General features: G+C 39.4%; 1 protein-coding gene across 4 annotated transcripts in view; it reads right to left on the reverse strand.

Moving 5' to 3' along the window:
• Positions 1-1457: 1457 nt before the first annotated feature.
• The window catches only part of Cpne8 (copine 8), a 187679-nt gene continuing 172954 nt past the window's right edge, over positions 1458-16182 (reverse strand). For 3 of the 4 annotated variants that reach the window (XM_021183655.2, XM_029469850.1, XM_029469852.1), the window contains 4 exons: positions 15725-15827; positions 14188-14245; positions 11342-11415; positions 1487-3156 (listed from right to left, as the gene is read on the reverse strand). In XM_021183655.2, the coding sequence (XP_021039314.1) occupies positions 2968-3156; positions 11342-11415; positions 14188-14245; positions 15725-15827 (424 nt within the window). In that variant the 3' untranslated portion in view covers positions 1487-2967. Of the gene's footprint in view, positions 3157-11341; positions 11416-14187; positions 14246-15724; positions 15828-16182 lie in introns of all 4 variants that reach the window. The other variant, XM_029469851.1, reaches the window with a different exon arrangement.

Genomic DNA, 16182 nt, shown 5'->3' on the forward strand with positions numbered 1-16182 from the left:
GGTAAAATGTAGAATATCTCCAAAGCCTAGGAAATGAGTGCATGGTAACTTGTTGATATTGGTGATGCCCTGATGAGAAAGTGTGGGGTAACACACTTTCATTTGTGTTCAAACAATTCCATTTGTCATATCCATGACTGTATATAATTACAAGTAAGATTCCCTAAGCCAGACCCCAGCACAACCCCTCAGAGCCAGTCTTCTTGTCTTCCTATTCATCAGCCACCCTATCCATCACACTATCTGGGGACGAATTGACATCTTAAGAACACGGCCACAAAAGGGAAGACTCAGAGACACCTGTCTGCCACCTTACCCACTGTACTGTCTGAGAAACACATAACATCCCATGGGCCTCATGTCAGGAATGGACCCCAAGAGCTAGATTATCTGTGGCCCAAGAGCCATCTTATCACCATACATCCTGAGGAACATGTGGCATTTGTGACTTCCAAACCCATGTCTGGAGGGCCAGCCTAGCCTCCACTTAACACATCTCCTCCATAGGATGGCTAGGCATCCTGAACCCTATCTCCAGGCAGCACCACCCATTCCCAAAGTGACTGCCATTTAAGTCATATTCCCTCAGGGGAGGGGCATAAGATGCTCTAGTAAGTTGCTTATCAATGCAACAACTTAAGGACGGAGCTCAGCATTGTGACTGGGAATCTGGACACACTGGATGGGAAAGGAAAAAGCACAGGTCTGTGTAGCTTGAAGCAATAGAAATTGACAGAGCATAACTTGTGAACCTAGGTGGTAGGAATAATGGAACAGTAGCCTGAGAGTTCATTGCGCAGAGAAAATGGTAAGTAATTTAAGGCTAGCAGTTTGGTGGTAATGGCTCTGACAGTTTTCTCTCCGGGCACACCGTTCTGAAGCTTCGTGTCTAAGGTATAAGTCACCTTGATGTGCAGTTTGCCTGTGCAGCTGCTGACATGCGTTTTGAGTCTGCAACATGTCTCTTGGATTTCCCACTGCAGCATACCTACTAGCATCTCAAAAAAAAAAAATTAGGGGGTTACAGCAAATGTTTCACCAGAGCTGAGAGCTGGAGTCCAGCTTTGCATGAATCTTGATATCCTATTATAAATGCTGTCTTCATTCTCAACAAGGACACAAGACTTTCCCAGTCTTACATGGAGACCCAGTTATTCTTCTCAGCCATGAGGATGATCCATCAGAGATCATCTTACCCCTGGAATCCTGTCCTGTGGTATGTGAGTGCATTATCATTTAGACAAGAGTCCCTCACTCTTGTCAGTACAAGGACAATAACTGATGTTTGACAAGAAGGAACAAATATTGAATGTATTTAACACTGTCTTTTGGATTGAAGAATGAAGGTAAACTTATAAAATCTGTTGGCTCATAAAATAGACCAGCATCCATGTTTAAGATCAGCGAAGGAAATGATGAGACTCCGTCACTCCTAGGAAATACACATAAGGCAGCTATCCTTTTAAATGTTTTAATAGGTACTTAAAAATGGACAATTCATATCACAGTTATGTAACTGTGACTCTGTTAGCTATGAGGATTATGCATATTCTCCAGTAAAACAGTTTCATGCTTATAAAAGTCACCATAGGCCAAGTTGTGGCAAGAGCACACACAATAGGAATAATCCAAGTAGCAAAGAGGGGGAGGCAGAGAGGTTAGAAAGCAGTCACACTGTTGACACAAAAAAAGGAACAACAAATAAATCCACATTTCTGTATTTTGAAGGCAATTCACAATCATTTCCAGGAATTCTGTGAGAATTTAAGGCCATTTGTTCTAAAGAAATGTAGACGTAACTTCACAAAAACTGTAATTCGTATAAAAACTGTACATTGAAAACTATTTAGAATTGGTTGTGAGCAGGCAGGTCAGGGTAGAGGGATGGGTTATTTCACAAACAGGCAGGTTGGGGCAGAGGAATAAGTTTATTTCACAAACGTGTTGTGTGCTAAGTCACAGGGTTGTGTACGTTGAACTGAGAATTCACAAGAGACTCCAGCCTGTGCAACCCGTGAAGGCAAGATGGAAGGGTGAGAATATAAATCCCAAGCAAGAGAGCCAGTATCCCTTTGAATCAAAATATCTAGACAGGATATAACTTCATACAAAGTTCAATACACCTGCTACATGGTTTGGAGTTATATAGTCTTGTTTTTGCACACTAAATCATAGTGTTATAAGGATGGTGGTTTTTATACAAAGTATATTCTGTGCATTAACAGTTCACGATGTTTGCCTGTTCATTGCTTCTAGTTGGCATTTGAAAGGTAAATTGACTGCAGTCTAAATTTAAACCCAAAGTCCATGAAAAAATGCATATTACAGGGCCACATCTGTTTATAAATTGAAACTCCCACTGTTGGCCAAAACGGATATAAATCACTAAGTAGATTCTACCCCCTTCTCTTCCCTTATTCATACCATGAATGTCCAGACAGTCATTCAAAGAGATATTGCTCCTGTGATTATAGCTATTGCAATTTAGAAGACAAAGGATTCAATATTTAAAACTTACTCTTAAGAACAGTTATAAAAGTATTGAAATTTAAAAAGTACTAACGTGTAAACATCGACACAGAGACTGCTGGCCTATATATGTAGCAGTCAAGGACAACATTTGTGTTAAAAATGTAGCTTGTGCTTTTTCCCAATAATACATTGGAAATTTACTATTCCGTCGAGAACAAAAAAAAAAAAAACAAAAATATTCAAAAATTAGAGAAGACATCTCTACTTTGCTTCAAGCATCTTAAACAATTTCCCGGTTGCTCATGCAACAACCCTATTTACAGTTTTGGTTTAGGAAGAGAAGTAATTTTGGATCCAAGAAAGCACATTTTCCAGGACTGCTGAAACCAAACTGAGAAAGTGTCTCATTCCCTGGTTCAAAGCAGAGCACCAGGATCAAAGCACAGGCTTCGCAGTTCCGACTGGCGTGTGAGGGACATCAGCATCTGGGCGTGGTCATATTTGCGTCTGCAGCACGTGTGTAGGAGGGGTGTACGGCGGGGGCGCGGGTGATGGCTTGATTCCTCTGGCTCTCATGTAGGAAAGGAACTGCTCGGGAATCTCAGCTAAGACATCTTTGGCCAGTCTCGCCATGCTGAGTATGTGGTTTCCACTTCTGTCAATATAATCCCTGAATGGCACAAACTAGAACAGAGGGGAAAAAAATTTACTCCACAACCTTCATTCAGCTATTAATGTGACAGATACAAGATCAGCACATACAATTTTTTAAAAATATTTCATTTTTATGAGTGGTTTTCGAGACAGGATCTCACTATGTCGCCTAAATATGGCTTCAAATTCTTGATCATGTCCTGGTGCTTCAGACAGTATTGGGATATCAGGTGTGCATTACCACCCCTGGCTTACATTCAGTTTCAGCAGCCAACTTGACTCAACCTAGAGCTATCTGAGGGAGTCTCAGATGAAGGATTTCCCAAATAAGATTGGCCCTCGGCCATGTCTGTAAAGGAATTTCTTGATTGATGATGAATGTGGATGGACCCATCCCGCTGTGGGCGGTACCATTCATTCCTAGGCTGTAGGGGAAAGCTAACTGAGTGACCCCCAACACTGAGCCAGCAGGCAGAATCCCTACTTGGATTCCTTGCCCGGCTTCCATCAGTGATGAAAGTGACCTAAACTATAAGCCAAATGCATCCTCTCCTCCTCATACTTGCTTTTTGTCTGAGTATTTTGTCATAGCAACAAGGAGAATCACAAATGCCCCGAGTAACAGTACGAATGATACACATCCTACCTTTAAAATATATTTGTCACTACAGCTGACTATTACAGCAATCATTATCTCATCTTCATAATGTGTGCTTTAGCAAAGGGGATGCAATTCTCTCCCTGTTGGCTCTTGTGTCATTCTTTGGGGGTACTTCCTAACTGATGCCCAACACCAGGGGGCATTTAACCTTTATGGATCTTATTTTCCTGTCAAGTTGTGTTAGTACATGCTTAATACAGTTTTGATATAAAAGTTAATTAATGTAGAACATGGAACAAATCTTATACCTTTCCACATAGAAAATAGCTCGCATGATTAAGGAGTCCTAAACACGGTATTTTTAATTGTTATGAGAACATCACACCAGGACTATTAAACAGGAAAAACACATAGTACCTATGATGGGAACTTGGATCCCTGTACACAGAGGCAGTATATGTTTGCTATATATGTGTTATTTGGGAAAGCAAAAGATCTCAGCGTGAGAAGTTGGAATCGTTCTTATTGAAATGCTATAATTATTTTCATATTTAAAGGTCGCTGCTTTGCCTTTATCTAGCAATTACACAGCGGTCTTTATCAGCTCTTCCCCATGTGCTCTGCCAAGAGACTGTCTGGGTCCATTGTCATTTGGAACAGTAACTTAGTTAATAAACACAGCATTGCTGAGCATAACAGTTCAATTTCTCTATAAGGAATAATTCTTGAAGCAACTTGGAAACGATTGAAATAATTCAGGATGTGGCTAGTTTATAAGCACATTAATCATTCGGCCTTGAAATAAAATGAAGAGGGAAGACATTAATTTAGGATATAGAATAATTTCTGCATATAGTATTTGAAAGTTTATATAAATGTATTTCTTCCAGAGACACCAAGAACATTCCTTTTTCATATTGTAATGTAACTGTGACAAACTTATTGTGAAAACTTGCTTTGCGTGGAAGCTGTTATTCAAAATGTACTTTAAGAATACGACTGTTATTTGTACACTTAAAACAATCCAGCTGCTACAAAGAAAGCAAGTTAAACTTATAGGAAACTAAAGAGCAGGTGTAATTTTGATGGGAGTGAAGATAATCACTTTTACTCTGCTCCTCCAAACCTCTTCCTCAGCTGTCAGACATGTGATAGACAGAAGGGAATCGCTCACCCCGGAAGGCTAAGCCAGGACAGGAGAGAGCTCACAGTGGGTACAACCTTCTTCAGGTCGGGGAGAATGGGAGGGCATGACTTTTGCAAAGTCACATCACTTCACTAAAGGCAAAATGATGGTGTAAACAAAAACTTAAAGGTGTAAAAAACAACGTTAGCTCTGTTTTTTTCTTTCATTTAATCTAAATCAATAATTCACAGAATTTAATTTTTTAATTAAAAAAGTTTTAAGCTTTTTAGCAAGCACTGTAAGATAGATTTCTTTCTTTCTTTCTGTCTTTCTCTTCCCCCCCCTCTCTCTGCATCTCTCTCTCTCTCCCTTTAAAGATAAAAATATGTTTTCATTGGCATGGGCTTTCTTGTGCACGCTCTATTTGTTATGTATGTATAGCTATGCATGCAACTTAATTCACCACATGCTCTATTGGTATTGTCTTTCTATTTCTATTTTATTGAAAATGTACTCCCCCCCCCATACAATGTATCCTGATTGCTGGGTTCTCTCTCTCTCTCTGCTCCTCCTCCACCACCACCCCCCCCATTCCTCCTTACCTCCCCTCATGAACTTAGAGACTGCTGACATATGCACGGGCTTGCACGGGTCAACACCAGGTGGTGTCCTAGAGCAGAAAGAAGCCGTGGACAAAGGCTTCCATCCTTAATCTAGAAGCTATCCTTAACTGATAACCTCGCAAACAAAAATATTGTCTTCCCCGAGGGAGTCTCATTGGGAAAACAAAATATGCTTAAGAATGGGCTGTGTGCCCAGCAATAGATGGCCCACAGAAAATGGGCTCAAAGGTATCTTTGCTGGTTCTTTGTTTCATAATATTATGTCGGTGCTTTTTTCTTTTAATTTTATCCTTTTAATTTTTATAATCACACACACACACACACACACACCCCTCTACAGGTCCTTTCCATATGTATTTTGACTTCCAGTTTTGTGTTTTCCTGAGCATGCAAACAAACGGTTTTGTGTGTCTTATACCAGCTTCTTCTGTATTTTCTTAGGCTCTTTTACTTCAGCTTCTTTTTGAGAGTCTTGTTCTATTCTAGAACTATCAGAATAATAAAATCACCATACCTAGAGTTCTTCTTCTCTTCTGTGCCTGTTGATATACAATGAATAAAACAACAACCAAATAAACCTAGGATGCTTATCCCTGGAGGAGGTATCCATCACTTCTAACTCTTTGACATGCCACCTGAGCCCCAGCGGAGAGCCCTATCAGAGAAAGTCAATGTTACCAACAGGTTTTTACTCATAACAGAAGTATGTTGAGAGTAGGGCAAAAGTATGAGAACTTTCTACTTGCTAATCCTGAATTATCTAAGTGTTTCCCCAAAGGGCATCTGTTCTCAGTCTTGTGGCCAGGTACACTATCAGCCAGCAGGGAAATGCCAACAACTCCCCACTGTCACTACCTCTTGTCAAATCAACTTGACAGTTCTCAGGGCAAAATATCCTTTAGCTGTTTTGCACCTATCCTCCTACCCTGACAATTTACCACTCAGATCACCCTCTCTTCTGTTATTTAATCTCTCATTTCTGAACACTGCAGCGAGGGACATTTGGTTAAAAAAAATAATAAAGCAAATAATAAAGCAAAAAAAAAAAAAAAAACCAGTCCCCACATATGGTGAAGGCGCTCTGTCATCTCTGAACTCGGACTCCTTTTTTTTTTTTAATTAGGTATTTTCCTCATTTACATTTCCAATGCTATCCCAAAAGTCCCCCATACCCTCTCCCCCCCAACTCCCCTACCCATCCACTCCCACTTTTTGGCCCTGGCATCCCCCTGTACTGGGGCATATAAAGTTTGCAAGTCCAATGGGCCTCTCTTTCCAGTGATGGCCAACTAGGCCATCTTTTGATACATATGCAGCTAGAGTCAAGAGCTCNGGGGTACTGGTTAGTTCATATTGTTGTTCCACCTATAGCATTGCAGATCCCTTTAGCTCCTTGGGTACTTTCTCTAGCTCCTCCATTGGGGGCCCTGTGATCCATCCAATAGTTGACTGTGAGCATCCACTTCTGTGTTTGCTAGGCCCCGGCATAGTCTCACAAGAGACAGCTATATCAGGGTCCTTTCAGCAAAATCTTGCTAGTGTATGCAATGATGTCAGCGTTTGGAGGCTGATTATGGGATGGATCCCTGGATATGGCAGTCTCTAGATGGTCCATCAGGCAGCACTATCCATAGTGTGCTGACTTAACCTAGTAATAGCGAACACAGGGGACGTATTCTGCTCAGTATGTGTGGAGTTCCACGTCTTCCTTTCAACTCTTCCCCTATGTAGTGGCTCCAGAGTAAAGGGACATTCTTTATGGCCGCTCTGATGGATGGTTTTGTCTGTCTATCTATGAAAACAAATTTGTGTTCGGGCAAATTGGCTTTTAGTTACTGTCTACTCAATTGTGTTTGATTTCTCTACAGTGCAGAACTCCATTAGTGAGTTTTCAAGTCTAAGACTTCAAGGCTATTATGTTCCTTTTAATGGAAAATATAATTTAAATTTTTTTCAAAGGAAATGATAGGCTGGCCAGCAGTTGCATGTAGCCAAGAAGAATAGCACTGCATTAAATGCAAGGGCCAAGCCGTAGCACAACAAGCACCCTTTGCATATACTGACCTATGGAAATAAGCACCATAGGAACTCATCTTGAAAATACAAGATTGAGTCTTCTGGTAAATGGGATATAATTATACATAAGACAGTCAAATCAAAGGATAGCTACTATAAAATAAAGACACACAAAATGTCTTCCCATCACATGGTGCCAGTATGGTTACTGACAAGTACATGCACTGCTATCAGTGCACTGGTACTGAGCCATGAGATGTTTTCTGCTAAGGGAATAAATGTCCTATCTTGTTTAATTTCGCAGGGGCTTTATCGTTATTTTGATTTGACTGAAGAGGAAGCTGAAGCTTAGAAAGCTTAACTTAGCAAGGCCGAATCACAGTGGCCAGCACCAGTCATTGTTAGCTCTGACTCTCACATGTCATGTTCTATAGTTATGTGGAAAGATAGCTGATCATCTTTAGAATTTTAAACTTATGTAGAGAGATATATTATAATAGAAGGCAAGCCTCGGAATCAGAACTTGATTTATTAGCCAAAATAACTGTGGGGCTTACTTAACTCTCCCTCTTGGATCATAGTTGTTTTATATGGAAGGGAGTGGAGTGAAAGAAAGTGGGAGGGACACAATTCAAGGCAGAGGACTTCTGCCTGCACCAGTGAAAAGTGACCCAGGTAAATGACAAGGTAGACTAGAAGGAAGCACTGGGAAAATATGTACTGCAATGACAGATAGAATGTGGTTTTGAGTGTGTTTAGCAAAAGAGGAAAACTGAGGTCAGGCTGTGGAGCTGTTTATGTGGCTCAGATGACCTGTGAAGAGTTGTCTAAGACATTTTAGGACTGTGTCTAGTTCCTGGCTTTCACTTCTCATTAGCTGGGGATTACGGGCAAGAAATAACTGAACTGAGATTTACTTAAAAAAAAAAAAAACAGTAATCAAGTGTCTGTCATAATGTTAACTAAGGGGTCAATGATGAAATGCTGCGGGTCTTAGCCTGCCTAGCACACAGAGCATGTAACAGACTCAGATATCATTCTGTGCAAATGCAGAAGCTGCATATTAACTAACAATGTAAGAAAAGCTCAAACTACTAACCCCAGCTTCCAGCGGAATGTCACCTACATCCTGTAAGACACAGCTTTCAATTTCCCAACCTGGGGAAACCTGAGGATTTATTAGTAACATAGCTGATAACTTGATTAGCTAAAGAGTAAAAGGGATTGCGAGAAAACCAGAGCCTACACAGCACTTAATTTGTCTTCTGATGCTATTTTACTGGCTTGTCGGACTTGTGGTTTTTTTTTTTTGTTGTTGTTGTTGTTGTTGTTTTTGAACAATGGAAGATACAAAATACTATCCTACTGTCTGCAACGCCGAAGGATAAGTAACTAATGTTAGTAACTAATCTACAAATATTTCAGCAGAGCATGAAGACCTTTGATGGCAGACCCCTAATGTGATTCAAAGTGGTAAGGAGAGATGACTCATGGGTATGATGGGAATGTACATGGCCACGTTGCTCACATCTTACAAGGATGAATTTAGGAACTTCTCTGTGAAATTAGAAGAGTATATAAAGCCCCTCCTTATTCAGAGATGTAAGAAAGGATGTGCCCCCCCCAGTGGGGGGGGAGGCTCCTAATTCCGTGGTACATGTCAATTTCTTGTTTAGTATCTCTAAGACTCCTTCATCCTTACGATAGGGGTTTAATGTGGCAAATCTTGAGTGTTTCCCTGTCTCTCCAAGGTGTGTTTGATTGAATTCTCTGGAAATCCCAGTGCCACAGGCATGATAGACTTGCCTCAGAAACTAGGACTTTCAAGAAGAGGATATTTCTCTATATACGGTAACTTGTATTTGAGTGAACTTAGGCCAATGGGACACAGAGTATTATGCGTGCTACAACCTCAGAGAAGATCAAAGACAAAAAAGCTTGGACTCGGCAGACAACAGAAGAGCTTAGAAGAGCAGCTTTCATGGACCCTTGGGCCCCAATCTCAGTCAGTATATGTCCCCTTGCCATCAGTCTATTGAGAGACACGGCAGTTCTTATTTTCACAAATGTCAATAGGTATGGTTTTGTGGTAACAGCATAATGTAATGGTCCTTTAAAAAGAAGTTTTGGTGAGGTGAGCAACCTTGATTCCTCAGGGATAATGCTGTGTTGCTTCTCTTAAGCATTCATTTGGATGGAACAAGCTATGAGATTCCCTTGTTGATTTTATAAAGAAGCATTGTCATGGCAACAGAGCACATCCTGAAGTCCTTCGCAGATAAGTTTCCCTTCAGTGATTTGATTTTTTTTTTTTTTTTGGAAAGTGTAGGCTGGACATTATGTGGAGCTCTTAGGTAAAGTAAAATAACTTGGACCCATAATTATGATGATGAGGTTAAGGCGAATAATTATGTGTCTAATTTTGGAGATGAGCACCATGATCCACTTAAATAGATGGCATCCCCACGGCCTCTTCCTGAGGTACTTTGGGCTGGATCATCTACTATATGTGTTTGTGCTTTTTACATTATGCCTTGTAGAGAAGTTTAAATCATATTTATTCATCTCTTAGAACAATAATTGTGAAATCGTCTCTCTGTTAAGATGTAATTTTATTGATTTCGGAGGAGTAATTTAAAATCCTTTTGGTATTGGTATTTCAAATTAGTATTGCTAATAATTAGTATTATTATTATTTCATTATTGTATTGCTGGAAATCAAGCTCAATAGAGTTTAGCACGCAAGTCCTCTATCACAGAGAGACAGCATGGTCCTTTTACTTATCAACTTATGGCATTTTTTCTCTCCATAGTCATCCTAAATTTAGTTGGTACTCCTGGATGGACTTCAGGGACATAATTTATGTAGATTGTCTTGCTTCACTTCACAAGGCAGCTTATCTCTCAGAACATAGAAACTTAGTTTGCCCAAGTTATCACAAGTTAGAATTTGCACCCAATTCTGTAGGGTGCCAAATTCTTCTTCTTTTTTTTTTTTTTTTTCTTTTTTACAGTAGTTACATTAGCAGTAAGTATACAGGAAATTATTTAGAAATAATACTGATGCCCATTGTTTGTGCCCATAAAATGTGTATATCACATCCTTAAATGGTACTGAGACTTTTAACTGTTGGCTACTCAAAAAGGTATATATCACAAAATTCCTCCTCTTTTGCATCTTAAGAGATGCACACTCTTAAGTAAAAGCATGCATAAATTTGGTTGAATTAAATTCCTTCTTTCAGTGACAGTTTTTAACTGATTGTTTTTTTCTTCTTACTTCCCAATCAGCAGGCAGTATTTAGTATTTTTTTCTCCAACATTTTTTTTTCATGTAAAATTTGTAGATTATATATCATTTGTATGCCATGTGTCATAAATACATTTATGTTCAGCTCATTTTTATATATAGTTTTAACACACACATTTTCATTTTTCCAACCATAATCTGAGAAAATTCTAACAATGGCTATAATTTTTAAATGTTTTATGAAACAGTTTATTTTTGCATATATCATGTTTTTAAATGGTCCATCTACGCGAAGACGAATATATTTATAGCTTCCTGTTTTACTAAAGACCATGACGAAAATTTCTCGTAAAAGTAGATTAGGAAAAGATAATTATTGATACCTGTACTCTACAAATAGTGAGCCTGAGACAAAGGAAAGAGCAATTTTACTTAAGTGAAAAGCACTGGTTATTTAACGTATACCTCATAGAGAAGGAACCAACTCAACTAACAGAAGCCAGCACACCTAATTGCAATTCCTGTTGCTTCTTTATATATCAGGTAGACATGGGTTCTTCACAACCAAGGAGACCAATAATGTTTATTTAAGTTCTTACCTGTACAATATCTCTTTCAGCATATTTCCCTCTGGAGGAAACTCTTACATCATCTCCATCCAATTCAACCATTGCTTGAAAAAGAAATACAGTCATTAATTGAATACAATGTAGTAAAGTAGAACCATGTAAACTAGGAAATCACTATATATGTGTGCAATAGCGCACCCCATGAAGTTAACAGGGAAGTGGCTGCAATCTTCATTTTTTTTTTTAACAGTTTTCTCCAAACAGCCAGATGTCATGGCCTCTGGAAGTGAGAGGAGTCAGTGCATTGGGGAGCACTCTCTGATCCTGTCTTCCCATCCTGCTTACCATCCTACAGAATCTAAACATGGGTTTGTGCCTAAATGACTGAATGGGCTTGTGGTGCTGATCCATCCATTTTAATGTTTTTCTAATTTAAGAAACAGCCACGATTATGATCTTCACATTGAACCTCATTCTTGCTGACATTTCAAGCCCACACTGCCCAGGGTTTACTTTATAGATAACTGCAAAAGAAAAAAGTGGCATTTATTCGGGTCCCGACTAAAATATGGTTTGTGTGAAGGACAATAATTCTGTTAGTTGAGAAATGATTTCAACGTTGGCTGCCACAGCTGGTATTCACAAACACTGTCCAAAGAGAGCAGCTGCTGGTGTCTGATGCTGCAATTATAAACATTTCCCAGAGTTTATTAAGTTGGATGTGAGAATTCTCTAAATAATTAATTGTATGAGTGAACTGGCTTGAGCTTAAAGTGTAATTCTATTACTGAAAGTTCATTTTGCCCACACAGAACAATCAGCAGACTCCAAAGAGGCCCCTCAAATTAGGGCGCCACTCAGTTAGAACCCCATCCTCAATGGCACTCTTTGCTCCAGTCCCTGCAATGAATTTAGGTTGGAAAACATTGTTTTCAGTTTGTCTTTTTACATAATGTTTATGAGTCAATGTTTTGGCTGAAGCCTTACTAGTAATTATGATTAACAGATTTGCCTGTATACATAGTATATTCCTTAATTTTCTAAAAGGTGTGTTCTACCAACAATATGGCCAGTGCCTTATTCCTAGGTATGCTCTTTAAAAACAGTTGGCCAGGCAATGTCTCGATCTCACTGAAACTTTTTCCATGCTAAAATAGAAACTAGGTGTTTCGGGACCCCAACTCCATACTGATATTTTTCAGAGAATAATGGCACTCTGATTTCTATGAGTTGGGAGAGTCTAGCAAGAAGCCACGCTCCTTTTCTGTCTACAGACTTCTCTCATGCATCCTTGAGGCACTACGACTACTCCCCAGAATGTTGCTGGACTCCAAGGGACATCTGCCTCTCAGAGCAGGGACGGCTTGTCTCTGAGGAAATACAGTGTTTCAGGGCAGTTAATGCTCCAAAGAAACTTAGCAGGGAAGCTTAGGAAGAGAGTCGGAGCCATCAAACGATGGCAAGTCTGTTCTTATCTACAGGTTGAAATGTATTCTTTAACCGGTTGGTCTGACTAATTCCTCTGTATTTTCCTTTAGTTAGTTCTGGAGATCGAGTAGAGAAGTGATGACTTAGCACTTCCCGGTCCCCTACAAATTTACTGGGATCAAATAGGGACAAGAAGTAGCTTTGGATTTGGAGTGAGGGTAGTGCCCAAGTACTACTGTGCCAATCTACAGGAAAGGACATGGACAGAAATTGAAACCAGCAAGGGCCAGTGGCTTTGCATGCTTGTATCAGTGGAGTTAGGGTCCTGCAACACCTAGTTTCTATTTTAGCATGAAAAATGTTTCAATGAGATCGAGACATTGCTTGGCCAACTGTTTTTAACAAAAGCTGACCAATGAGACCTCCATCAGGTCTGGCAGACTGCCACGTACCCGTGAGTGGTAGATACACCATTACAAGACTGAGCAACACATGCCAGAGGAGAACCTGTCCGCTATTTTAGCTTGCAGTTGGTGGATATTGGGAATCACAATCTGCCATCACTGGCCAATGCAGATTATCATGAGTCAAAGCATGAAGACGATGTCATAGCCTTTGCAACTCTAAAGAGGCCGTGCATGTCTAGTCAGATGTGAATGACCAGAGCAAAAAGTAGCAGACCCAGCAGCAGTCAGGACTAAAAGACTTGGGCTTTAGAAATAGGAAGACCAAGTCTCAAGCTAAATAAGTGGCCACTCTTAGTAAATATAACTAACCATATAGATGCTAATGCTGCCGACCAATTACAGTTCCATAGTGTCCCCTAAAGGGAATTAGCCAGGTGACCAGTAACAAACCATCTTTAGAGATGTTTGCTCAGGTCACTAGTTACAGAAAAGGCTGTAGCTTAACTGGCCTTTGAAAGGCTGAGCCTCAGCCAGCTTGTCCAGTATCCGTCCATATAATCAAATCACTGCTTCTGGACGGTTCTCTCCCATGGTGGATTGCTTTGTTTATAAAGATAATTCTATCAACTAGCCAGAGGCTGGAATCACATTCAATTAGCATATTGTGCGCATGTTAATATTTCTGCTTGCAACATAACGATTCATTAATTTATCACTGTTCTTTAAAGGCTGTCGACACTTTGCCCACGAAATGTGCTTCCCCAGAGTGCTCTTTGCCTTAGGAACCAAATCTCAATTTATTACTCTGTCAGTCTCACATAGGATTTTGAGGTACAAACTCTGATAAAAGGCCAGAGGTGAATGTTCAATTAATGTATAAACGAGAGAGGGTTGTCTTACCCAATGGCAGTTCTTAATTCGAGTTGAGCTATATTTATACCTAAAAGAACATTCTATATAAATGCAGTCACACTCTTTTACACAGGTCAAGCTGACAGAAGTGTAATGGTACAAGAATACCACTGAAATCTTGCTACTTACCATCAAATTCTGCAGGTCCCACACCTACTATTATTATTGACATGGGAAGCTTTGAGGCCTTTAGGAGGAAAGCCACAATTAGATTTTAATTAAGACATTTAGTTCTTAAGAAAAAAAGAAAAACGTGTATAAACATGTCTGCGGACTTCTGAATCTGGCTAATTTTACTTTTTATTTGCAAGTCCTTGAAGTACTAATATTTTATTTTTAAAAGAACTTAAAAAAAGAAAATCATCTCCTGATTTTCTGACATTTTCACAGATGTTCATTAAGACAGTTCTTAATGACACATTCAAATTGTTATCCGAAGTAATTATCATAGTGAGTTATTATCAGAACTAACTCTTACAGTGAATTAGCAAGTGCAAACAAACAGTAACTAAGCTATGTCGAACAGTACTCATTCACGCATTAAAGATCTATGAACTGTTGAGCCGGAGTATTTGATGTTGCCACATGGTTTTCATCATATAAAGTACTTAAATTATATTCTGTTTGAGGTCGTGAGATGGGGCTGGAGAGATGGCTCAGTCGTAAAGGCTCTTACTCCAGAACCTGATGGGTTGATGAACCCAGGGACTCATGAGAGAAGGAGAGGACTGACTTCTTCAAGTTGCCCTCTAACCTCCTGTCCATACACATACGCATATACAAAAATAAATACATATAAATGTTATTCTTAAAAAAATTCAACAGTTAGAATCAGTAACAGAAGCACAGTGCACTCAGGGGGACCACCTCGTGCTGGAAAGTCGATGAACTACAGACAACTCTCTCTTAGTGCTGTGCCTCTTTTTAGCTAATTATGAGTTATTTAAGTCAGTATACTAAAGTGCAAACTTATAGTACTAACTAGAAAGGAAACAGAAAATTCATCATAAGCATAGGCAAAAAAAGTATTCCCTAACGTGTACTCATGTAGAAAAATACTTAATATTTTTCTCCTACTAAATAACTAATACTATATTTCCCCATTACTAAAACTGTGAGGCCTGACAGGCAGTCACCTATCCAAATCATTTCTAATTAAATATGACTCTATTCCAAACAATGCCAATCTAAGGCATAGAAAAGATTGGCAAACGGATATAATTTAGCACTAAGATCTGTCATCTGGTAAGCATAGAGTTTATACCTAATTTTCAAAAGAAGATGATAGCATCACTAATAAACAAAACACAACTGGGATTGTGATGCACAGGATGACATTAAACCAAGTGTAGAAGGAAAGATTGTCATCATTTTCACGGAGCCGGAATGTTAAGACATGATAGGTCCTAGTCTTAAGAGTGTATATGAGTACAAACCAGGCTATTGCTTAAAAACCAAGTAATCTTATCAGTGAAGGTAACCTCTGCTCTCTGGTCCTCATGCAGCACTGGTATAAATGTGGGATTGTTTCTGGATAAGTTAAGAATGGCATCATTGGCAATGCTGTGGCCATTCTGTTTCTCCATGACGTCAACTAAAATAGATTCCACTCTCAACCCACGTGATACTGTGCTGTCGTGAAGCCAGATACCCTGGCCCTACTCACATTAACTATGGATTCTTTAGTTTGAGCCATATCTGAGATGACGCCGTCCGTCACAATGAGAAGCACAAAGTACTGGGAGCCATCTTTTACAGAGGATGCATATCTGAAAAACAACAGGAAGGTAAGAACAGCACTTGGAACATGAGGACCTCCAGGTGTGCATGGCATGGCCAAACCAGCATTCTACTAATGACGAAACATTTACGGCATACGCCGGAAGCCTCTGATATACAAACTTAAGTACATAGTTTTCTGTAATGACTAACCTGATTAACTGTAGTGTTGGTGCCTGCCAGGACACAGAAATATTTAGCCACCTTAGAAGTGGTTTCATTAACAAAGTTTACCAGAATGGACTTTTTTCTTTTCTTTTCTTTTCTTTTCTTTTCTTTTCTTTTCTTTTCTTTTCTTTTCTTTTCTTTTCTTTTCTTTTCTTTTCTTTTCTTTTCTTTCTTTCT

The sequence above is a fragment of the Mus caroli genome, chromosome 15, assembly GCF_900094665.2.
Source record: "Mus caroli chromosome 15, CAROLI_EIJ_v1.1, whole genome shotgun sequence".
In the NCBI taxonomy this organism is placed as follows: domain Eukaryota; kingdom Metazoa; phylum Chordata; class Mammalia; order Rodentia; family Muridae; genus Mus; species Mus caroli.